This window comes from Myotis brandtii, unplaced genomic scaffold, assembly GCF_000412655.1.
Source record: "Myotis brandtii unplaced genomic scaffold, ASM41265v1 scaffold320, whole genome shotgun sequence".
NCBI classification, from domain to species: domain Eukaryota; kingdom Metazoa; phylum Chordata; class Mammalia; order Chiroptera; family Vespertilionidae; genus Myotis; species Myotis brandtii.
In genome coordinates, this window is record NW_005362270.1 from 791766 (window position 1) to 816032 (window position 24267).

Genomic DNA, 24267 nt, shown 5'->3' on the forward strand with positions numbered 1-24267 from the left:
ATATTTACATTACGATTCATAACAGTAGCAACATTACAGTTATGAAGTAGCAAGGAAAATAATTTTATGGTTGGTGGTCACCACAACATGAGGAACTGTATTAAAGGGTCGCGGCATTAGGAAGGTTGAGAACCACTGTCCTAGATGCTGTTGATGCTGCTCTGGCCAGTCCAGCCCTCACTGTGTAGCTTTGATCTGTCTATTAGTATCGCTTAGGACAATCCCAAAACTCCCGATGCTCAGCCCCAGCCCTAGAGTTTGGTTTCAGCTGGCCTGGGCTGGCTTACTTCTTGTAGTTTTCCAGAGCTCCCGTTTGATTGTAATGTGCAGCCAGGGCTGACAAGAGTGGCTAACCAGGCTTCTCATCTTATACAAGTGCTGGAAAGGAAGGAAAGGGCCCTACAGGTGAGCACGGGCAGTGGGTGGCCAAGTAGGGCTCTTTCCTCCCTCTAAATGCAGCCTGCAGCTTTCCTAAGGGGCAGGGGACAGAGAAGGGAGGATTACCCCATCCTCCCCCCAGTCTGGAGAGCTGCTCCTAAAGTAGTGCTGGCAGTGGAAGAGGTGAGTGGTGAGGATGACCAGCAAGAGGTGCCACTGGGTGCCAGGCAGAATCACAGCTCAGGAAACAAAGTCATTTCAACACGTCCCCGTTTTATAGATAAGGACATAGAGCAGTGATGGCGAACCTACGACACGCGTGTCAGAGGTGACACGCGAACTCATTTTTTTGGTTGATTTTTCTTTGTTAAATGGCATTTAAATATATAAAATAAATATCAAAAATATAAGTCTTTGTTTTACTATGGTTGAAAATATCAAAAAATTTCTATATGTGACACGGCACCAGAGTTAAGTTAGGGTTTTTCAAAATGCTGACACGCCGAGCTCAAAAGGTTCGCCATCACTGACATAGAGGCTCTGAAACATGAAGAGATTTGCCTGAAGTCCCACGGCAGGTCAGTGGTGAAGCAGGGAGTAGATGCCCGCTTTCCTACTTTGCCTGCTGGCCCCACTGCACTGGGCACACCTGCTGTCTGCCCCAGATGCCAGGGCTCATAACCCAGTAACCAGATGGCAAACACAAGCTTGGGATGAAGAATCAGAACAACACGCACCATGTTCCAAAGTGGGATGAGACCACAATGCAGGGGAGATGTCTGTAAACAGGTTATACCCACGTCAGGGGTTTACAAAGTAAGAGTGTGTGTGTGGGGGGAGAGGTTGGGGGGGGGGGGGTTGAATCAAGAAGAGGAATTTTGGAAAGCGGTGTCATGATGTTCTGAGACCTCCCTCCCCAAAGGTGAGAAGGTGGGGAGTGGGGATGGTTCCTCCCTGACCTCAAATCAAGAGAGAGGTTTTACAAAGAGCACTCAGGTTGCTTGACTGATAGGGGTTCCTGCAGCCTGGGGAGGGGAACGCAATGAACTAATGCCTGACTGTTGTCCGAGAAGCCTATGGGAGGGGATGACAGGCTGGCCAGCTGCCCTTGAGGTGGGGGGAGGAGGCAAAAAAGGGGGCGTCTGTTACAGTGGGGTCAATCCAAAATCCTTGAGATTATAAGAGTGAAGGATGTACGAGTGCCTCTTGCATAGCAGAAGTGGCTCACAGGGCAAGGGAGTGCTGTGTGGCCCTGAACAAGATAAGCTGGAGGGTGAGCTGAGCCCAGGAGTGGGGGAACCGCCAGATGCTCAGGGTGGAAGAAGAAGCCACAATGGCCAACTGGCAGAGTATTTCACCCCTGTAAAGGGCACCGCTGGAGAGAAAGTCCCAGTAATGGAGCCTTTGGAAAACCCACAAAGACACCCAGAGAGTCTAAAGGGCCTGCTTAATCCATGCCAGGCCCAGCAAGCCCAATGTCAGCTACTGGCAAGTAAGGTCATTCCTGCCCCTTCTACTACTCCAAGCTCCAACTCTGGAGGGTTCAGAAACCTTGGGAATGAGCTGGTAAAAGAGAAAAACAGCCCACCTGCACCCCTTCTCCCAGGGCAGGTGGCAGGCCTGCCACAGGGCTGAGCTGGGGAGGGAGAAGCTGTGCCCTTGAATGCAGCTTGAAATTTTGGATATTATGATGGACTTCACATATTAGTTGCTGACAGAGGACCTTCAAAGTCATGAGACTTGCCCCAAATTTTATCTAGGAGCAAGGGAGGAACAGCACCACTGGAAGAATTAAAGGGACAGTGTTGGAGAAAGTTTCTCTCTGACATCCTAAGAATCAAGCTTAGTCAGCAGGCTGGTGACAAATGCTTTCCACCCACATGAAGACAGAACTCCTGTCTTCCAAGGGCCTCTTTGAACATGGAATGATTAAATCAGGTCCCTGTCCTGTATCACTCCCCTCTTTTAAGGGATCCCAGTGCTCAAAAGTTAAAGTTCAGATTCCTTACCATGACTCCTGCCTTCCCCTGGAGCCTCTTCACTACCCTGTCCCCACGAATCCCGTGCCCCAGCCATACTGAATCTCTTTCAGCAATAAGAATACACCTTCCCCTCCCCAGGCCTCTGTGCACTATTCCCTCTATAGGGCTCGAAAACTCCCCAGCCTCTGTCTGGCTAATCCCCACTCACCCTCCAGCCTCAGCAAGGTGACACTTACTACAGGAAGCCTTCCCTGAGTACTCGTACCCCGCCCCCCCCCCCCCCAATATGTCCCTGATCAGCCCTTATCACTGTGCATGGGAAAGCCTTTGTTAACTGTATGATTTTTGCAAGTGACTGAAGGTGTAGATGGGGTGGGGTGGGGCAGGGATTGTGTTTATCTTGAATTCCCAGCAAATAGCCTTGTGCCTGGCACATAGTAGATGCTTAATAAATATTTGTTAAATAAATGTGAACTGGGCACTGCAGACACCCTGAAACAGAAGGAGTGATTACCTTCTTCTTCATTTTGACATTTTTGAAGATGGCGTGGACCCTCCATGTCTTTGCAAACATTGCCCCGAAGGCGGTTGTGTAGCCCACGGTGAGAATCCAGGTCCTGACCTAGAGGCCATGAGAAAACACAAGCATTAACATCTCCTAGGTGGACCGTCATTTATGAGAGTTTCCCAACAAGGGGACTCTAGATGATGGGAACAGACACTCTACATTTCATAGAGTTTTACTAATATCAACAGTCCTTCAATTGCATTTCAATTTGATAGACATTTAGTTCTATCAGCCACTTGCTGGATCCAGGGCCCTGGGCACTGAGGCATTTGAGATTCAAATCCTGCCTTTGATTAGGCCCCAAGGAAGCCAGCCACAGAGAGAGGCATGAAAGGCCCCAGGACCACTGAGGGCCCACTGAGGGCCCCAGGACAGCCCTCTGGCCTTCCCTCTTTCCTTTCTTCCTTGAGTGCCTTCCATGTGGGGAGACAGACCTGCAGAAGGGAACATAATTGCTGCCTTCTCTGTTTCTTCACTTGAATCTATAGGAGACCAAGTGGCCCCAGAACCTCTTCTATGGGTCCTGTGTTTTGGGCAGTGGGTGGAGGAAGTAACTGAGCCACAGGGGCTGAGCCTGGGCAGGTGAACGAGCCCGTGATGGGTCCCCTCAGTGTTCAGCAAACCCAGCACTTTGGTAGAAAAAGGCAGGACTTGGCTAGAGCTGGCCCTGGAGGACACATTGTGCACCAGGCCAGCTCCAGGCCATCATGAGGGGCTGCTCATTTAGGGAGGAAGGCCAGAGGAAAAGGGCTAGGACCTTCCCACTCCGCCCAGGGCCTCTTTCCTCAGGCATTTGGAGGAAGAGAGGAGTGGATGCTGCCCAGATTCTGCTGCCCAGCCACCCCGGCCCTCCCACCACAGTTAGGCCACTTAGCGCCTACTGAACTGCGACCTCAGGAGTCTGGTTACTCAGTGCTAGGCCAGCCTGGTCCCTGAGCCCATGCTGGACCATGGGTCCCTGCTCAGGACTAAGACTCTGTCTGGCTGTTGCCTGTTCCTCAGGACAAAGATGTACCCTGATCCCCAGCCCTGGGCTGGTGACTGATGGGAACTGCCAGCCTCGACAGGCACCAATAGCTCGGATCCCTGCAGGTTGCAAAGGGCCAGTCACCATCTGTTAGGTTTGGGCGCTTTCTGAATGCCCATTCCCTGCCTGCACTGCCATCATGACCAGCCTCTCCAGACTTCATCCTCACCAGCTGTACTGGACACCCTCCAATACGCAGGACACTCGCCTAGCCCCAGGCTGGGCCCAGCCCCGGGCTGTGTGCCACTGGGGCCTCCTGCTCACTGGGACAAAAAAGCTGGCTGCTCTGTGAACTCTAGTTCTAGGCTTTGGTTTTTCCTCTGCTTTTCCTCAGCTCTATTGTGCTAAATTTCCTTTGAAAAGTCCTCACCTGCCTCAGCTGAACACAAGAAGGTGGATGCGGTAAGAGAGAGAGATAGCCAGGCTAGACCAGACAGGTCAGGCCCTTGGTGGCCAGAGGAACTGGACACAGCAGATTTGCCCAGCCCAAGTTTGCTGTCAGCATGTGCAGGAAGTTCCCAGAAATGTTCCAGCCAAGTGCCTTCATGGAGTCCCTTCATTCTGCCTTCCTGGACACTTGGCTCTCCAGCTTTTCAGAGACAAAGCATTTCCCCTTTCTACTTTATTTGTGAAAATAGGAACAAGCTGGGTAGACTGCAACGCTGAACCCTCTAAGTCCAGAAAGGATGACAGCATTACAGTTATTTTTCAGAAACATGGACATGTGAGGTAGGAATGCTGACAATGTACAGGTGGACACTTACCATTTTTTTTTTTAATTTCAAAAACAAGGAGAAATCAGACAGGCAAGAATGAATCAGTCCTTTAGAGAAGGCATAGGATGGCCACAGTATCACCCATATTATAATGCCAGTATGCAAGGAAAGTAAACAGAACAAAGAGGGGAAGGAGCCAATTATTGCAAATTTAGACCTGAGCTCATTCAATGACTAGATCATACATGCTTAGTCTATTAGAGTTTCATAGGATCTTAAAGATCATCTCATTCACGCATTTGTTCATTCCTTCTTATGTTCATTGAGTAAGTACAGGTGGTTCTCTTTTTACGAAATGGGGTTATGTCCCAATAAACCCACTGTAAGTGAGAATACATTTAATACACCTAACCAACTGACCATTCTAGCTTAGCCTAGCCTACCTTAAAGTGCTCAGATCACTTCCATTATCTCACTGCTGCTGCCCAGCATCATCTATATATATAAAAGCCAAGCAACCGGAATGACCGATCGCTATGACTTGCACTATAGCCAGCCAACCAGCCCGATCTGGGGCGGGGCCAGCCAGCCAACCTCCTGCGGCTCCTGCCCCCAGCTGGCCCACCTCCTCCATCCCCTCCTCCGGGCTGGCTCAGCCCGATCAGCCCTGATTGGGGCAGGCCAGCTGGACCTAACCCATGCACGGATTTGTGCACTGGGCCTCTAGTGAGAGAATAATGTACCACATATCATTAGTCCAGAAAAAGGTCAAAATTCAGAGTAGATCTCTACTGAATGGGAATCATTTTTGCAAGTTGAAAAATTCTAAGTATAAACCACTACAAGTCAAAGACTATTATTAGAGGCTAAGTACATATGATAAAAACAAACAAACAAAACAACAACAAAAACCAGGGTGATGCTTTTGGAGCTGTCAGTTGAGTGAGAAAACCACTCTGCCAGTGAGGAAGCTGAGATAGCATTTAAGATGTTTCTGTCATCTACGCCACACAGCTCCGCCAGAGCTGAGCCTGGAACTCAGCGCCTGGGCCCAGTCAAGCCCTCTCTCCCCCACACCGTGCTCCCTTCTCCCCAAACAGAGTCTCCTTAACCCAAATCAGGTTCATCCATGCCCAGGAGTCAGCTGTCAAAGGGACAGAACACACCAGGTGGCTGACCAGCCTGAGGACCCTATCCTGAGTGATCTCAACACACTCCCAAAGCAAATGGGTTGGCATTGTTAAGACCAATGGCTTTCATACATCTTGATCATGTTCTCCTAGCAGAAAAAACAGTTTTCAACATGAACATACACAGAACATGGAAATTTTAAAAGGATGGTAAAGGATGAAATAATAGCATCACTTTTACCTCATCAGGTGGCTGACAAAGATCTGTTTCGGGTAGAAGTGTCACTCCAATGTGCTTAGCATTATATTTGCTTGACTTATGTGTGTTCTTTTTAAAGTAATCATTTTCAGGCCACTTGTCTATTTTGTGAGGCCTAAATTCATTAAGACTCAATGATATAAATGAGTTAAGTTAGCTAAAACTCAATCATATAAATTGAAGCTGGCATCTGGAAACTGCAATATCTTGCCACAGACTGAGAGCAAAGAATGGTTGAGGATTTCTGGGCAGAAAAGAGTTGCAGGCATAGCAGACTGTGTCCTCAGACAGGCCTGCTGGCAAGGCTGGCCCTTAAGCTGCTGTCTGTGAACCTGGATTTGGGGAGGGTTCCCACCATCCCCTCAATGATCAGAGTGACTCTCTGTGCCCGAACTGTTTGTGCAAACAACCTGGCCTATGTTACACACCTGCTTTCTCTCTGGGAGTCTGGGATTTTGGTCTGTGCTAGGCACCCACCCCCGATAATAACCCTGAGGGGACTGGGTGTCTAGTGAGCTTCCCTGGTAGACAACATTTCATGTGTTGTCACAATTTGTTGCTGGGGAATTAAGCACATCCTGTGTGAATCCACTGGGAGAGGCTCTTGGAAGCTTGCACCTGGTTTTCCCCGGTCTTCATCGCCTGAACATTTTCCCTTTGCTGATTTTTCTTTATGGTCTTTCGATGTAATAAATCATTGCTGAGTACCACTAATGCTGAATCCTTCTAGTGAATTTCTGAGCTGGGGGTTGTCTTGGGGGTTGTCAACACTATGCCCCATCACTCTCTGGTGTGATGGATTGACCAACACTCCCTTCTCCAGAGAGTTCCTGCATAAAGACCACTAGACACACCCACTGGGCCGGGCCCCAGGGTCAGTTCAAGTATTAAATATTAGTAAAGCTTACTTGCTTTCATTTTTTCTACATAAAAGGTAAATAAAAGCTGTAGTATATTCTTCCTTAAGAAGATCCCAGTGGGTTCATGCCCCATTCGGAGACAGCTCTTCGGACAGTGATGAAAGCACACTAGAGGAAAGACCCTGAAAGCAGGACGGTGGGATCCCCACAGAGACGCCCACCCCAGGCTGGCTCTGCTCAGGGTCAGCGCTGGTTAGGCTCCTGCAAAAGGGATGTATTACGTTTCTCTCCACCTCTTTAAGATGGGAGTGGACCCCAGGGTTCAGACCTGCTGATTTAAGGGCTCTCTGTGGGTTATCACCCCCCACTTTCAGGCTTCAACCACTTTTGTGCTGACAATTCCCTTACCTCTTTCCCAGTTCCTATCTTTCTTCTGAGCTCCAGACCAGCATATGTCCCTGTCTCTGGAGACTTAGGTAACACTTAGCTGTCCCATAAAACCTACACACTCACAGCCAAAGCTGAGCCCATCAGCTTCCCCTGAGCAGCTCCATCTCTTCCCAACTCAGGGAGCAGTGCCATTATCCACCTGTCACCCACGTTAGGGATCTGGAAGTATCCCAGGAATCCTCCCTGACTCTCTTTCTTTTAGTCATTCCCCAAGCCCATCTCCTTCTGTCTCCCCCACCCAAGTCCTGTCCTTTGCCCTCTCTGTGCTCTCAGAGGTGGGATCCCAAGTTAGCAACTTCTGGGCTCCCTTGCCCTCTGGTTTCTGGCTGGATCTAAAGGCCCCACCAGGAGACTGGAAGGTGCCAGGAGAGAGAAGATAGGGCAATGTGCTCCCTGCTGCCACTGTGTCCATGCTGTTTCTCTGGCTGTAGCTGGCTCCTCCCATGGCTCTAGTCCTTTCCAGGTTCAGGAAGACACTCCTTTCTTTACCCTTCAGGCCTAGGAGTGGTCTCTCAGGGCCTCCACACCCATGTTTGCTTCCTTAACCCCACCCACACCTCTCTTTATGTGAACCAGCGGGTAGGCTCTGTCTTCTGCCAGGGCTCTGCCATCTTACTCCCATGTCTCTTGTGAGTACCCCCTCTCTCTGTTCCCATGGTGCTATCCACATTAGTCAGCAGTGCTCTGGAGTCAGACTGACATGGGTTTAATCATGGCTTTGTCACTTGTTATCTATGTGAACCTGGGCAGGTCTTGTAACCTCTTGGAGCCTTGATTTCCTCATCTGTGAAGTGGGGATAACAATAATGCCTCTGAGGTTCTTAATCAATGTCTGATTTTTGTTCACGTGTTCCTTATCAACACTCACTAGGCCATGCAGGTGCCTCCAGATAGCGCCTCCTACCTCTGCCCTCACCTCCTGCTCATCCATCCAATGCCAATATAAGCAGGTCTCTCCAGGATTAAACTCTTCACAGCCCCAGCAAGCCTTCAGATTAAACTCCGGATTCTTAGCAGGGTGCAGCCCCAACCACCCGGATACCTCTCCTGTCACTCCCCACATGGCACTTCACACACAAGCAATTCCATGCTGCATAAATGTTCCCCATGCACCACCCAGGCTCATGCTGCCAGGCCTGGCACCAGCTATTTCTTCCACTCAGAATGCCATTCCTCTTTTTATCTCATTCACACATTCTCATTTGTCCTCTAAAATCTAAATCATGGGCCACCTCCTCTGAGAAGCCCTCCCAGACCTTGTAGGGAGGTCATGGCTACCTCCTCCTTGTGACTTCTGCCCTCACACTTGTTTCTGCTGTGCTGGTCACACTGAGATGACATCTACATGATGACCTGTCTGCCAATCCCATGAGACAGTGCTTCTGAGAGGCAGAGCCTGCTTTGCCTGCCTTTAGCCAGCACTGAGAGGTGATCAGGCTAGGTGACCCAGATAAAGAGGTAATTAACTCTTTGTCACCAGAAATGTGCAAGTCGAGCTGACCAAGTACATGCAGAAAGACCACAGAGGGAATTGGAGCAATCAACTGCAACAGAGGCTGAGTTCATGGCCTCAGTGGTCCCTTCCACCCAAATGAAATATATTATCTGTGAGGTACTGAGCTCCCTGTCACTTCATATATTTAAGCAGAGCTTGGAGGACCCCCTATCGTGGTGCTGTAGGGACATTTCCTGCACTGAGGGAGGTTTTATTTTATCTCTCCCTTTTGTGTAGCTCCACGATGCCAAATAAACTAGAAGATTCTAAGGAGCTCTAATGATTCTGTTTCTAATATGTTGCCTCTGCTACAAGTCTCTCCTGATTCATCAACACAAGATAAATAGCTACTTTGTTTTCTCTCTCAAAGTCTTAAACATATTTCGTCTTCTGATGTTAACATATTTCCTTTTGTCTCCTCAGCTATAAAATACTTGGGCCCCTCTGCCCACTGCCTTGAACACATACATCCATGGGGTGGGGGTAAAAAACTTAAGGCAGGCAATACCATCTCAGTCTCAACTATGAAAAAGGAAAAAAAACCAATTAGAGCATATCTCCAAATGGAAGGAAAAATCTATGCCCGGAACAATTTCAGCTCAGCTGCTTGTTCAATTGATTTTGGGAAGGGCTGCCTGGCAGAGAGAAGGGCTTTCATTGCTCTTTTGGGGATAAGCAGGAAAATGGACACACAGCCTCTCTGGTAGGTCTGTTCTGACAGATGATGGGCTGCTGTGCACTGGGCCTCCTGTTACCACAGAGGTATGTGGGCCCCAGGTCAGGAAGTCAGGCAGCAGGGGATGAAGCCCTGGTAGCTGGCAGGGCGGGCGGGGGGGGGGGGGGGGGGGGCGGGGGGCAGTGCTTTCCTGCTGTCCAAGGTCCTGAAAAGGGCCTTCTGTTTCATTCTGTCTGCTCACCCCAGGCAATCACTAGTGAGAGGGCAAGAAGGAAGACCCAGGCTGTCCAAAAGCAAGCCCCAGACCTCTGTTTTGTAGAAAGCCAGGAGAAAGCATGTACCCTGGGGCTGAAAGACCTGGCTTCAGCCTGGGGTCTCTAGGCCTGCCTTGTCTTCCTGGGGCAAGGGTGGTGGAGAGATTTGGTGTGTGTCCCAAGGCAGTCCAGGTGTGTGTCCCTGTCTTGCCCAGGATCCTTTAAGTAAGACCCGCACAGAAAATGCCCTCTAGGGTTTGGAGTACAGCAAAGCCTTTCTGGGGAAACATTTCAGGTGACTGTTCTAGCAGAGCAAGACCATATAAAGCCAAAGTCACCATGACTGTATCTACACCCAATTGACCAACCCCACTGTCCAGCCTCTTCTTCACCCCAAATTTACTCTGCCTTATCAGTGTCTCTCTCAGCACTGGCCAGAGGTGAACACAATCCCATCACTCACTCACTCATTCATTCATGTGACAATGGCTAACATTTACTGAATCTTATTATGTGGCAGACACTAAGTGCTTTACATACACTATCTCGTTTAATCCTCACAACCCTATTATTATCCCCACTATAGAGAGGAATAAACTACGGTTCAGAGATGTTAAGTAACTTCAACACACAGCTGGGAAGTAGTGCAGTTGGGCTTTGAATGCAAGCAGTCTGACTGCAACTCTCTTATGTGCGAGTCCCTCTGATATACTTTGGGGATGCATCAAAAACACACTAAAACTCCTGGACTGTATACCATGAAAGGGTGAATTTTTGTGGTATATCAATTACATCTCAATTTAAAAAAATCTGAATGAACAAAAATTTTGGTTGTGATATATGTTGACCACAACCCTAAGAATTCAGCTGATCTGTTTCTCCTCGTATAAACCAGCTTTTAAAAAAAAATCAAAATATCTCATAAAAAAAGATGAATGAAATGTTTCAGATGTCTTTATAGTCCCACAAAGCTAGTTCCAAGCTCCAATTCTGCCATTTGGCCATGGAAAACCGAGTTCTGGTTTTCTCTCCTATAAAGTGGGGACAGTGAACCTGGCCCTATCAGGCAGTTGTGGGGATTTGAAGGAAAGGCTGCATCTGGCGGCAAGCTGGCCTTGGTAAAGCACAGCTGAGAGTGCTGAATTTCATGAGGGCAGGGGCTCAGGGCATTCACACAGCACCATCACCAGGAATGTTCTGGGAGTGCCCAAGGCTGTTGAGACCTGTGCTCGCTGGAATCCAAGACCACCTGAGTCTTCTCATCCTCACTGCAGAGTCCCCCCTCACCCTCCACACTCCTGCTGGGGTTTCTGCCTAAGACTCTACAAGGAGGATGGGTGCCTTTCCTCTTCCCTACTCCTTCTCTGGCTGCCAGGGGCTGGGATTCCTGAGCCAGGTCAGTGTGTAAGCTGTGATGGGGCCTTCCCCACCCCCTGCCCCTGGCACCTGGGCTCTGGCTCACACCCAACACTGTCCTCATAGGCAGCTCCGTGCCCACAGGGGCCATGTTGCTATGGTGATTCCACTACCCACACAGTGTCCAGGGAGACAGCAGTGTAGCTGGAGCTATTTGCAAGACTTGCTGAAACCAGGCTGGGAAGATTCCGGAAAGGGTCAGAAGGAGTGGGGGATGGGAACTAAGTGAAACTGCTTCCCCAGCAGTAGCTGTGTGTGTGTGTGTGTGTGTGTGTGTGTGTGTGCGTGTGCTCACACATAAGCCACCCCCTGTCCAAGTTATAATGGCCCTTCCGAGCAGAAGCACAGCCCCTAGAGAGGCATCGACTTGTGACTGTCATAGGTTTCTTCCTGAGGTGATGTTCATGGTTTATCTTTGTGTTTAGTTTCTATGCTGAACTCTAAAAAAAGAAAAAGAGTGACATTCATATGGCAGCAGAAGGAACTGAACTGTGACTTACACTGCTCTACATCTGAAGCTGGCGCCATGGTCCACCTTGTCCTTTGTCCTACAAGATTTCCCACAGAGCAGAGTGGGGCTCCAGGAAATTGTACTTTGATGGGGAGAAAGATGCCTATCCCTTTTTCCCCCTCCCCATCCCCGCTTCCACAGTCATCCCATGTTCTAGGCAGCTTGTCTAAATCAGCTAATTTAGCCCACACACTGATCCTGTGCTCATTACACTCACTTTACAGATGACAACACCGAGGCACAGAGATGCTATGTCACTTGCCACGGTTGGAGCTAATAAGTGTAGGAGGTGGGAGTGAAACCTGGGCTGTTGTTTGAAATCTGTGTTCACTGCTTCTATCTCCTTCTCCCCCTTGGTGGGAGTTCACTGGAGCAGCCACTTAGGTCTGGAGAGAACAGAGACCAAGAGAGCAAGTGAAATAAGGGGGCCAACCCCTGGAATAGCATGTGGAGCACAACCCAAATTGCACCTGTTGGGTCCTGATGTTTGGGCTCCAGACTCAAGAGCTTTCTGTTCCCCTTCCTGAGCAATTTTGGAATTATTAAAGAAAGGACCCATGCACACATCTGTGCTGACCCAATTCAATCCAGAGTTGTTAATCGATGTCTTTTCCCCACAGTCATGAATGTGGCTCCCCTCTGCAGAGCCACCGAAACAGCCCTGACTGCAGATAAATGAATCCTCCGGGGTGGTGAGAACCGGGCCCTGCGTCCTCCCAGAGCCCTCGTGTGCGGAGCTAATGCTGATTTGTGAAGCACTTTATGGTTTATTCATACCGCTTTGCCAGGCTTCCCAGGACAACCTTCCCTCGCACAAATGAGAGCGACTCCCAGAATAGAATGTCAGGCTTCATTAAAAGAAAAAACCCGGTGTGGGGGATGTCCCTTTTTTGCTCCCTAGCCTGCGTCACCCAGTGTTTGAGGGATTTGGGTCACACCCCGGGAAGCACCTGTGCTGTGAGCAGGGGGGGATGTCAGGAGCTCCTTTCTAGGTGGGAGAGAGTCTCAGAGGGTTGGGCTCAAGTCTCTCTGCAGGAAACACGACCAGGCCAGTGAATGTGTTCCCAGGAGGCAGGGAGTAAGTGGTGGGGAGCTAGACACAGGGTAGAGCTCTGATGCCCTTATTCTTGGCTGGGAGACTGAGGTGGGTCATAGAGGGGTCAGAGCACTGTGTAAATTAGAAGTCATTTATCTGCCCCTGGTAGTACTTCCATTATGGTCTCCTCAAGCTTGGGGAGGGTGTCTCCGAGCACAGAGGGAAGAGGAAAGCCTTGTTCTCCTCACTTGACTTCTTTAGGGTGCCTCAGGAGCAGCGCCTTGCTCAAGCCTCACCAGTGCCCAGGAAAGCTGCCCATAGACACACATGACACCCAGGAAATTGCAAGGCGCCCCAGGGCACAAAAATCACACTGATGCAGAAATGTAGGAGACTTCATGGGCTTCACACCTTCCCCAAAACGAGCAAGACTCCCACGTACTGAAGTCACCATCCTTGGCCACAGGGTCATACTCTTGAGGGAAAAATCACATGGACTTCTGAGCAGCTCAGCTTCTTCAGAAACTAACTTCAGGTGCCCTGATGCCAGGCAGATGGGGGACTTGTGACTCCTGAATTCATCTTCATTACCCCCAGAAAGGTGGAATAAAGCAGAGGGGGCGTGCTGGGCTTGGAATAACAAACTCAGAATAGGAAGTTTGAACTGAGTGAGCCCTGCAGGACTTGGGGTTTGACTGCCCCCCAGGTCCACCCAGAGAGGGTGGACGCCTGAGTACCCGACTGACTCACCACCCATCTGGGGTATCAGGGACATGATCACCCACTTCTCAAATGGAATCTTTCGAACAAGGTAAGCATGTAGGAAAGGTTCTCAATTGCTAAACAATTAATACTGATGTTCCTGGGCAACATTAACAATTTCTTGACACCATGTAAGAGTCAGTCCAGCCGAAACCGGTTTGGCTCAGTGGATAGAGCGTCGGCCTGCGGACGGAAAGGTCCCAGGTTCAATTCCGGTCAAGGGCATGTACCTGGGTTGCGGGCACATGTGTAAGAGTCAGTCCAATCTAAAAATCTGCAGAAATCAGGGGAGCATCATCCCGTACAATGTAAGATCCAAGGGGCTTCCTTCTTTTCCACCTGCTGTCTCAGAGCACAGGGATCCGATGCAGCCCAGAAAGTCCAAGGTGGTAGTGATGACCTGCAGCAAGTATGAGGGGTTCTCTGCTTGTTTTGCCCTCCCTGCCAACTTTCAATCCATCGCTGTCAGTAGTGGGCGATACTGAGATTTTAGAGCAGCAGGTACAAGCTAAGAGCCTGCTTCCCAAAATGGGGCCTACATTACTCCCAACAAAAGAGCTGCTTTTGGATTTATTTCATCATCACCAATCCTTTGACCATCCCTTCTAGCTCTGATTTTCCAGGCAGAGAATTAGATGCAATTGGGACAACAGAGAGAGACCCAAATGGCTAACCCAGTTTTTGAGAGATCACAGTGGTCAAAGTCCAGAAATAAATCTCAACTGGTCATCCTCATCTTAAAAAGTAAGTTGATGATACTTTCCACCGAGAGTTAGTGCTACACAATTGTCAACTGCTAATGAATTATTCCTAAAATAATAATAACACCAACAACTGGGCAACAATAATTCAAAACATGTTAATTAATTTTCAAAATATTATTTCTAAAATATAGTAAATAAGTTACATTGTTTGGGCTCCATTAAATATATGCATTTTCATTGGGGTGGTATAGTTCCCAAGGGGGCCAACAGTGGGTCTTGAATATGAAAACATATTACTCTTTTTTTTTATATATCCTCACCCGAGGACATGCTTAGAGAGATAAAGGGGGTGGGGTTGGAAAAGAGAGAGAGAAAGAGAGAGAGAGAGAGAGAGAGAGAGAGAGAGAAACATCAATGTGTGAGAGAAATATCTATTGGCTGCCTTCCATATGCTCCCTGATTGGGGGTCAAACCCACAACTCAGGTATGTGCCCTGATTGAGAATCAAACCAGCAACCTTTTGGTGCATGGGACGAAACTCAACCAACTGAGCTTCCCCAACTCTGGCAGGGCAAATATTACTCTTTTACATAGAAACTAAAGATATAGATATGGTACATATATGTCTTTGGTATTAAATTTTCATGAAGGGATGATTAGGGAAAAATCTAAAAAGGTTCCTTAGAGGGGAGGGCAATAGGAAACAATGGTTGAGAAACACTACTTAAGTAAAGAATAACAATTATGTTCTTTGCTATAGGACTCAAAGTTATGCATACAGACTTCTCTCCTTATATTCTGTGATGGTTATTGGGGTAAATGGGTGGGTTTGTTCCTTTTTAATGGCCCTGCCCCTGAGCCCAGGTGCAGATGCTTTTCTGGGTGGTCATTTTTCTCCCTCACTTTTCTAGGTTATCCAGTCATTTCTCAGTGGCCTGTCAAATTCATAATCTTAATTTTACAGGCAAATATTTAAGTCCATCCTGGTCAGAAAGCAACAACCTACTTCCTTGTTAAATTGTGTGAACAGGTGAGTGGACTGTCTTATGCCTGTTCATGTATTTTCATGAGTCTCTGGGTTTGCATGTGTGTTTTTGATGGTTGAGATCACCAAGAAAACCTTAGATCATGTTCCACTGGAACAAGCAGAAAAACTTACGGTGCAAAGTGTTTCGAAGGTCTTTTCAGAGACAAAGGATCCATCAAGGCCAAAGAGAAAGATGGATGCATAGGCGAGCATTCCTCCAAGGATGATGAGGTTGTTCATGTATGGACTCGACATCTTTATCAGCCTGACAAGAGAAGAAGATATTACAGTTACAGAACGGGTAGTGTAGTTATTCCTTCCGCAAATATTTCGACTGTGTATACTGTTGCGAAGGCTAGAGGGGGAGAGAAAAATGTAAGTCCTGACCTCCTCCACTACCCTCTCCCCAAGACTGTGCCACATGCTTATCTGACCTGTGTATTAGGGGCTGTTTCCCCCTCACTAAAGGACCCCAGACAGCTATCAACTCCCAGTTGTTGATTTTCCTGCCTCCTTGGTCAAGTTCACCCACCACTTCTCTAGGGACAGCTTGTAGCATCAGCTTCTTCAACCACTAATTTTTAATTTACACAAAAACATTAAGTCAACAGCTTTTTGTGTCTGGGGCTGGGAAGACATGCAAAATCTATAGAATTTTACATTCAGGTTCAGCAACTATCCACAGTGAGAGGGAAGATGGCCCCACCACACTCCCCTGTGCTGAGTGGACTAGGTCTAGGAGGTCTATAGGTGAGAACTCAGGTCTGCTCAGGAATTGTGGCCACTGTAGTGAATGAGCATCCACTTTGGCTGCCTGAAGCTCACACTATCCCTTGCACAAAGAGGGCCACACATTGGGTAGGAACACCTCCCCCACTCACCAGGCAGTGGAGGTGGACAATGGCGTCCTTGTCTCCACCCTCTACCACTGTCTATCTCAGGCTGCTGTTGGGGGCAGTTTTTATACTTCCAAACTCTACATTCTTCTCTCTCACTTCCTTCAGGAATTCTGCTGTGACTCCCAGCTGCCCAGCAAGCCACGACTTAGTTAAACCATCAGCCGGCTAGAGTTCACCCTCAGAGGTGCCTGGCTCCCCTAGCACAATCCACTCAGAACATCTTGGGTTTTCAGGTGCCCCATGACCCAGGTGTTCTTTTGCAGATTGTAATTATGATCAATTTTTCTCTGAACAGTTTCCTTCAGAATGTGTATTTCTATTAATCCTTCCACATTTAAAAAGTGTAATGTGGTATCAAAGTGGAAGAGAGAGAAAAACCCTGCTGTAAATTGGGGACCATTTACATGGTCTTTCGAGTTGGGAGCAATGGGTCAGCGCTTGGTCCCTGCTACCCACAGAGGTGCACAGAGGTTGGCAAAGCAATTAGCTGGCTGAATTTCCTCACCTATAAAAGCACAGATCATACTGCCAAGGGCACATGTGAAGCTGAAATGAGACTGGGTTCTTGGAGGCCCTTATAAACCAGGAACTGCTAAGGAACCTTCATTCTTATTATCACAGGAAGCTGGGGAGGGGAGAGGCCAGGAGTTGGGTAGGCTTCTAGGAGGAAGGGACCTTAATTTTGTAGGTAGCATTTAGGAAGACAAAAGTGAGGGGTATCTGGAACTTTAGTGACATTTCCCCCCATACATCTTTGTAGATTTTTAAATCTGCAAAGCCAGTAAAAGAAAAATCACATAGATGTCAGCCTATTGGAAAGAATAATGATAATTTTCCCCAGGAGGCTAAGATGGGGTGGTTTAGGAATTAAAAGAGTTTAGTCTTATTTTAGGGGCCACTCACCACTGTGATGGGAATTCTTGAAGCTTGTGGAAAGGGAATCTAATGTTAATTAAGACTTATGTGCCCAGGCCTTGTGCCAAATGCTCATCATTTAAGGTTTGTATGCAGTGGACAAAAGTTGCTTCAATTTTTTTGTGTGGCAGTGAATGTGTTATTGGTGATAAAGAAAATAAAACAACAGGCAAATAAAATTCCTTTTTGTTCTTCAGGAAATAGGTTTGGCCTCAGCAGTAAAAAAACAACAACCTAAACCAACAGCAACAAAAAATCGAGAGCCTGGAGGTTCCTCCTTTACAAACAAAGAAAAGAAAAACAACTGTTCTCCTGGAATTGGGCTTGTTCCTTGCAGCCCTGGAGGTCATGCATCGTTGCTTCTGGGCACAATAGCAGAACTTTGCTGCCCATGGGTGGGCACTGGGCCTGTGACTGAGAAGGTCCTGCTCTGAGTCCTTGCTCACCCTCTCCCACAAGGCTGGGAGCTGGAAACCAAAGAAGCTGCCTGTGCTTGGTAAACACTACCACCTGGGATGGTGACCTGTTCTACCCACCACTGACCAGAATAACTCAGAAAGCGAGCTGCTCTCCTCTGGAGAGTGAAGGGCATGTGTGAGGGAACAGATATCAAGGGGATGGATTCTGCTACGTGCAGCAGTGTGGCCTTGGACAGTGGCCCTTGCCGCTGAGCTTCTGTGCTCACATCTGTCATCTGGGGAGGGGCTTCCTGGACTGCAGTGTGCTGCAACCAATGAAGTGCCAGGCCTTGTACTTAGTGAACCCCCTAAGCAGTGCGTCCCCAAGATACTGGGGGTGGGGAAAAGACACTGGGGAATGCTGTCTTTTAGATTTCTCCTCCTGGGCCAGCACAAACTGCATGAGCACAGACAAAGCTCAGAGAAGGCCTATGGACCTAGATCCTTCAGTTTTATGTAAGCCCGCCTTCCCCAAACTTATCTGACCGAGGCTCCTGTGTAACGAGTAGCCCCATGTATGTATGTATTTAAGTGTGTGTGTGTGTGTGTGTGTGTGTGTGTATGTGCATGTGTGTGAGTGTACACACATGGTCACGAAACATTGAATAACATCGCAGCGAATGAGAAGCACATTTTAGGAAATTGCCCTACAATCTTCTGTAGCCCTGGAGAATCCGTCATGCAATGCTCGCATACTTTGCCAATGAGGTTTGTTGATCCAGAAAGTACAATCCAAGAGGAAAGTGTGAGCGACTTACTTCTGATTCCGGTTCTTGATGTTGAAAAAGAGAAAAGCACTGGCCATGATCATCCCCAGGATGGTGAGGGCAGAGAGGATGCTGTAGAGAGGTAGGGAGATCTTCCGGAGCTGCTCTAGGATGATGGTCTTGTCTTTTGGGGGTTCGGATCCTAGAAGGCCAAGGAAAAGACATCAACTGAGCCCAGTGCAGTCAGTGCCTGAGGGCATCCCTGCCTGGATGTTCCTGACATTTGCCACTGGTGCACAAACTCTGTGCAGGACACATCTACTGGGTGAGCGGGCTCTGGTGGCTGGCCAGCCTGCCTAGCAGGGAGCCTTAGCCAGGACTTATTTCTTTCTCTAAACAGAATCAATAAGGAATTTGTGATGCATTTAATAGCCATTAGAAGACTGGAATTTGATTTGGTCTAATTACCCTGTTGAAAAACTGTTGCCATTTATCCCCAAAGGTAACAGTGGCTTGGAAGGTGCAGGGCTGGGTGCTGTGAGTGGGTACCATTGGGTGTCCCTGGGAGTGAGGAACTAGGCTTTGGCTTTCAAGGGCTATGTGCCAACACATGATAATGACCATCCCTCAACAGGGTGGACACCTTGCCTGTCAATTCCACAGAGATGCATATGTGCTCTGGCTGTGGATTTTCTGCTTCAAGGTCATTATGTTATAAAAGCTCTTTCTGACTTTCCATTTTCATAGGACTCGCTAACTGTGGGAGGCAGAAGCTGCCTGCATGCCTTCCCCTCCCTGTTGTGCCAGGACTGGACAGAAACTGTGGGACTCCATATCTCTGTGTGACTGCGAACTGTCCTTGCTCATTCTTCAAGGGCACAGGAACCTGGGGGAGCCCCAAGGGAGACTGAGCAGACTCATCTTTATAGAAGGTGGCACAATTGTCCCGTTTTAGTTTTACCAGGTACAGGGAGGCTGGGGAGGACAAATGCAGGGACACCCCACCCCACTCCACCCCACCCCACTTCTTGCCAATCCTCTTTCTCAGCTGCTGTTTCAGGTCAGGTTTCTGCTGTAGGACTGTGAAATGTTGGGGCTTTTCCCTCCAGAGAAATGTGTGGAATCAGCCAGGTGCCTGGGAGTGGTCGAACCTGGGGGACCCACCAGGGGTCACAATGAGTTCCCCCACCTCATGGCGGTGCCATGGGTGCCAGCCTACATTATGCTTCCCTTCCCAGGAGACAAACAGGATGGGCAGATATTGCTTCAAGGGTTGAGGGCTCCCCTGAACATCTGTGTTTCAAAAACTCTGATAGCAAGTTGAAATGTGTTTGGAAACATTCAGTGGATAAGAGGTCTTTGAACATGTAAACAGCCTAGGGAAGCTGCCAGGTTGGAAAGCAGCTAGGAACCTGCTGGTATGGTTAATGTAAAGTGTTAAGCAATTCCAAGTAAACAGATTTTTATGAGGAGTGGCTCCAAGGACTAAAAGTCAGGGCAAAAGCAGACACAGGTGACGGAGGTAACAACATTTGTTGCTTCCAGTGAAAACTCAACATCTGGAAACTTCCTCCCCCTCCCTATTTACCTCCCCTCTCCCCCCACCTGTACCCTGGGATGCATTAGGCTGGCTCAGGTGACTTCTGGCTCCCTAATACAAGAACCATCTTAAGGGTGCCCATGAGTTCTTGGCTGGAAACAAGCCACTCTCTGGGCACCGAGAAAGGGTTACATGATGACTATGACCACAAGCTGTTTGTGTAGAAACAACTTCAGAAAATGACAACAGCTCCTCCTCCTTACTCTACCCTCCCTTCCCCGAAATGGCACCTCCCGACCTGTGCATCTTAACTGAGACATTATGGAAGCCAAATGGTAACAACTTGTCAGAAGTGTTACTAACAGCAGCAGCCCTGAATTTTCTTTCTTGCTACTCATCTGGTCCATCCATTCATTATTCATCCATTTTTCATTATTTCTTTATCCATCACTATTCCTTCACTCATCATCATTAATGATGGTCAACATCATTAATAATCACCTTCCATCTATCAGGCCCAGTGCTGGGTACCAGCGATTCAAAGATAAACAAGACGAAGTCCCTGTCCTCAAGGAACTTACACATTAGGTATGTAAGGAGAAGAAGGCAACCATAAGCAGTAATATTTACTGAATGCTTACCATGGGCTAAGCACTTTATAGAGATTTTTTTTATATGATCCACCCAACAATCTCATGAGTAGAAAAGATTATTCCCATTTTGGTGGGTGGAGTGGGGGTCGGCAACAGGTTTCTAGGTGTTAAGTAGCTTTTATAGCTAGTAAATGGCAAATCTGGCAGAATTTGACCCCATATCTGCCTAACTCTGAAGACGGTGCTCTCACACTATGTAAACTGCCTCCAATGGCCTGAGCAGAAAGCAGGAAGCAGAGTGCAGTTCTGCCTGATGGAGTCAGGAAAGGCTACAGAAAGGAAGATGAGTAGTTAGCTTTCACCAGGAAGACAAGGAAGAAAGGGCATTTTGGGCAGAGAACCCGGCAGAGGCAAAGACATGGTGACATATGGCATGTTCGAGGAACTGTAAGCAGTTTGGTTGGGGAGATCTGACAGAGAAGGCAGAGAAGTGAGGAGGTGTCCTTTCATGGATGTCTTGGGTTTAGGTCAGGTGGTGGCTGGAGCTCTCCTGTCCCCAATCGTATCCTCTTTTAAATCTTTTCCACAGATTCCGGAAAAGTGAAGGCTGCCAATCCGAGTAGTACTCAAATGTGAGGAACTGCTGGTCTTGGATTTTTTTTCCATTAAATTCAGCTGATCATATTGATCAGTAGAGAAACGTAAATAGCTTCAAATTTTAAAAAGAGTCAAAATGCAGTGTTTTTTCACTGTATCAAACAATGTCAGTGCTTTATTTAATAATTCTCTTGTCTCATGGCATTTGTCTACTTGCTTATATATTACATTGTCAATTAAGCATTTGTAATTTTACATGTAATATGCATTCTTTGCCAGTTTTATTATATAGGCTATGGACCTCATGTGCATATAGAAAGACAGAAATCTAACTCTACCACAAGTTGCACAAATGTTACCTAAGCATTAAGTAAGCGTAGAACATAGGACTGCTAATCTCAGTTCGCTCTGTGATGTCACGTGCAGAATGTACAATTAACTGGTGATTTCCTCATACTTTTGATACTACTTGTACCTGTATGTCTTTTAGAAAGACATTGGTGGAGTCTGTATCCCTTTTGTATTTTTAATACAATAATTGTACATATTGGTTATATTTTTGTTGAAGATGGTAGAAATGTACTATGTTTATGCTTCTACATCCAGTTTGTATAAGCTGGAAAATAAATAAATATAACAACAAAAAAAAGGAGGAATGGAGAGTAGTAATTAGATTCTTTTTTCCCAGGTAAATCATGATTTAGGCATGATTTGGTCAGCAGCAAGTAGAGGGGACCATCCCTCCTTCATTCTGCATATTATATATCAATTGATATATTCTGAGGTAGAATTAGCATCTTTAGGAGGATGCATTGCTCTGCTGTGTGATACTGAGCACAGTGTTCTTCATATGCACTTGTCCAGGTGTATTTTCAGACCTAAGTGGTGCATTTGAATTTTCCTTCATCCTAGATTCTATTCTGTTGTTGGGTTTAGGTCAGTGATGGAGCTCTCTGACCATGAGTGGAAAAGATTTAAAAGAGGATACGATTGGGGACAGGAGAGCTCTAGCCACCACCTGATGTCTTGGGGGCAACACCATGGAGTAAGACCCCTTGTTGTGCGCAACGAACACCATGAAATGCTCTGAGCAGAAGTGGGGCATCTTCAGCATGACACGATGGCAAAAGCACTTTGGCTGTTAAGGGTAAAATGAACTTGAAGGGGTTAAGACTGGTTAAGCCCGCCCATCCGTCCATCCGCCCATCCATCCATCCATCCATCCATCCCTCAATCCACTCATTCATTCATCCACCCACTAGTTCAGTGACTCACCTGTTCACCTGTTCACTCATTTATTCACTCATTTAGACACTTGGTCAATCATATATTCATAAAATATCACTGACTCTTCAACATGTGCCAGATTATGGCTGGTGCTAGGAATTTAAAGCCAAATAGGAACCAGTCAGGGAGCTCATGGTTCAACAATCTAGATATTTCAATACAAAGTGACAGTGGCCATGGTAAAGGCAGAGAAAAAAACTGTGAGAGCCAAAAGAAGGGAGCCATTAGCCTGGTTGGGGGCAATCAGGGAAGGCTGCACAGAAGAGGTGTTATTTGATCTGGTTCTGGAAGCTGAGGAGAAGTTCTACAGCAGAAGAAAAGAGGGCATGGTCTTCCAGGAAGAGCAGCATGTGGAGAGACCCTATTATCAACCAAACCAAGTCCATTCCCAGAGGAAAAGACAGAGCTAGATTTAGCTGGGACACGTTAAAAAGAATTACTCCTGGCCATCCTCTGGTTTAAACAGATGCTTCGGTGAAAGCCAGCATTCATACAAATTCTAGTGACCCATCCCAGGAGCTGGAATACAGCTCCCATGTGAGTGATGGGACCTTGTGCTCAGTGAGTGAGTGGGTGTGTTGACAGGAGAGGATGTTCCCTCTTCCCCACAAGGCCAAAGACTCTGAGTTTGTCCCCACCCCTCAGATAACATCCAGGCTTGGGACTGAGCAGACCCCCTCCTCCAAGAAGCCCACCTGCCTTACCTTGGAACCTAATGGTGTCGTTGATGATCTCCAGTGTGTCAGCCACAGCGTTGTATTCTCCCACCTTCACCTCCCTGCGGTCTGTGGGGGAGCAATAGAGTGGCTGGTTAGATCCGAGTCCTGTGTTTGGTTCTGAGTGCTCCTCTCCTAGCTCTTGCTCTCCCCACAGCCCCTGGCTATATTCTTGCAGGCTTTTCCTTTCCCCAGGTAGAATCACAAAACTTCCAACCTGATCTGGGCTAGAACAAACACCCTCTTACACTCTCTCGTCAACTGTCCTTCGCTGTACATGTGTAGAAGGGGGACTCACTCCCCTTTAACTGGATTCTCTGCCTGTTACCAAGTCCTTCCTGGTCATTGAGCTGAATGTTCTCTCTGTAACTTTTCCCTGTCATCTGACTCTGTCCTCTGGGACCACACAGACTACCCCTACTCCCTCTGCCCAGGCAGGTCTTAGAGCTTGAAGACAAAGACAGAACATCCCACGACACTCTTCCCCCACCCTACCTTACTAAATGTCATTTCTATTTCCCACCTCACCCAGGCCCCTCCTGAGGCCACACTCCACAATATCACTGTCTGTCTGTCTGTCTGAGAGTGTAGACACAAGGACTGACCAACACGCTTTAGGCATGATTTGGTCAGCAGCAAGTAGAGGGGACCATCCCTCCTTCATTCTGCATATTATATATCAATTGATATATTCTGAGGTAGAATTAGCATCTTTAGGAGGATGCATTGCTCTGCTGTGTGATACTGAGCACAGTGTTCTTCATATGCACTTGTCCAGGTGTATTTTCAGACCTAAGTGGTGCATTTGAATTTTCCTTCATCCTAGATTCTATTCTGTTGTTGGGTTTAGGTCAGTGATATTCAATTGGTGTGCCGCAAGAATTTTTAAAACATGTAATGCCTGACTATTTAGTCATGGACACTGACCTCTTTTCCCTTAGATTGTCAAATTAAAAAATGACAACAGCCAAACACAACAATAACTGTTCAGGGTGAATGAATCAAAATTTTACTGATTTTTTGTCAAATCAGCAAAAAAATATATTTTTGGTGTGCTGCAGATTTTTAGTAAGTAGTTTATGTGTGCCATGAGGTGAAAAGGTTGAAAATTGCTGGTTTAGGGCAATTGCCAGGGATAATTACAAAGACAACTAGACCAGGGCGACTGGGCAGGAGGAATGGAGAGTAGTAATTAGATTTGACAAAGGTTTCTTTTTTCCCAGGCAAAATCTGGACAATTGGGAGATTAAGTGGTGGGGAAGATGGGGAACAGGGCAGTGAACCAAGTGACTCGGGGGGCCTCC

At 47.5% G+C, this 24267-nt stretch overlaps 1 protein-coding gene across 1 annotated transcript in view; it reads right to left on the reverse strand.

Annotated features, from left to right (window-relative positions):
- GABBR2 (gamma-aminobutyric acid (GABA) B receptor, 2) overlaps positions 1-24267 on the reverse strand; it is a 319570-nt gene that overhangs the window by 59873 nt on the left and 235430 nt on the right. Inside the window, exons 9-12 of the mRNA XM_005870646.2 lie at positions 22952-23032; positions 18282-18432; positions 15384-15516; positions 2875-2982 (exon numbers count right to left, since the gene is read on the reverse strand). Coding sequence (XP_005870708.1) covers positions 2875-2982; positions 15384-15516; positions 18282-18432; positions 22952-23032 — 473 coding nt within the window. The remainder of the gene's footprint in view (positions 1-2874; positions 2983-15383; positions 15517-18281; positions 18433-22951; positions 23033-24267) is intronic.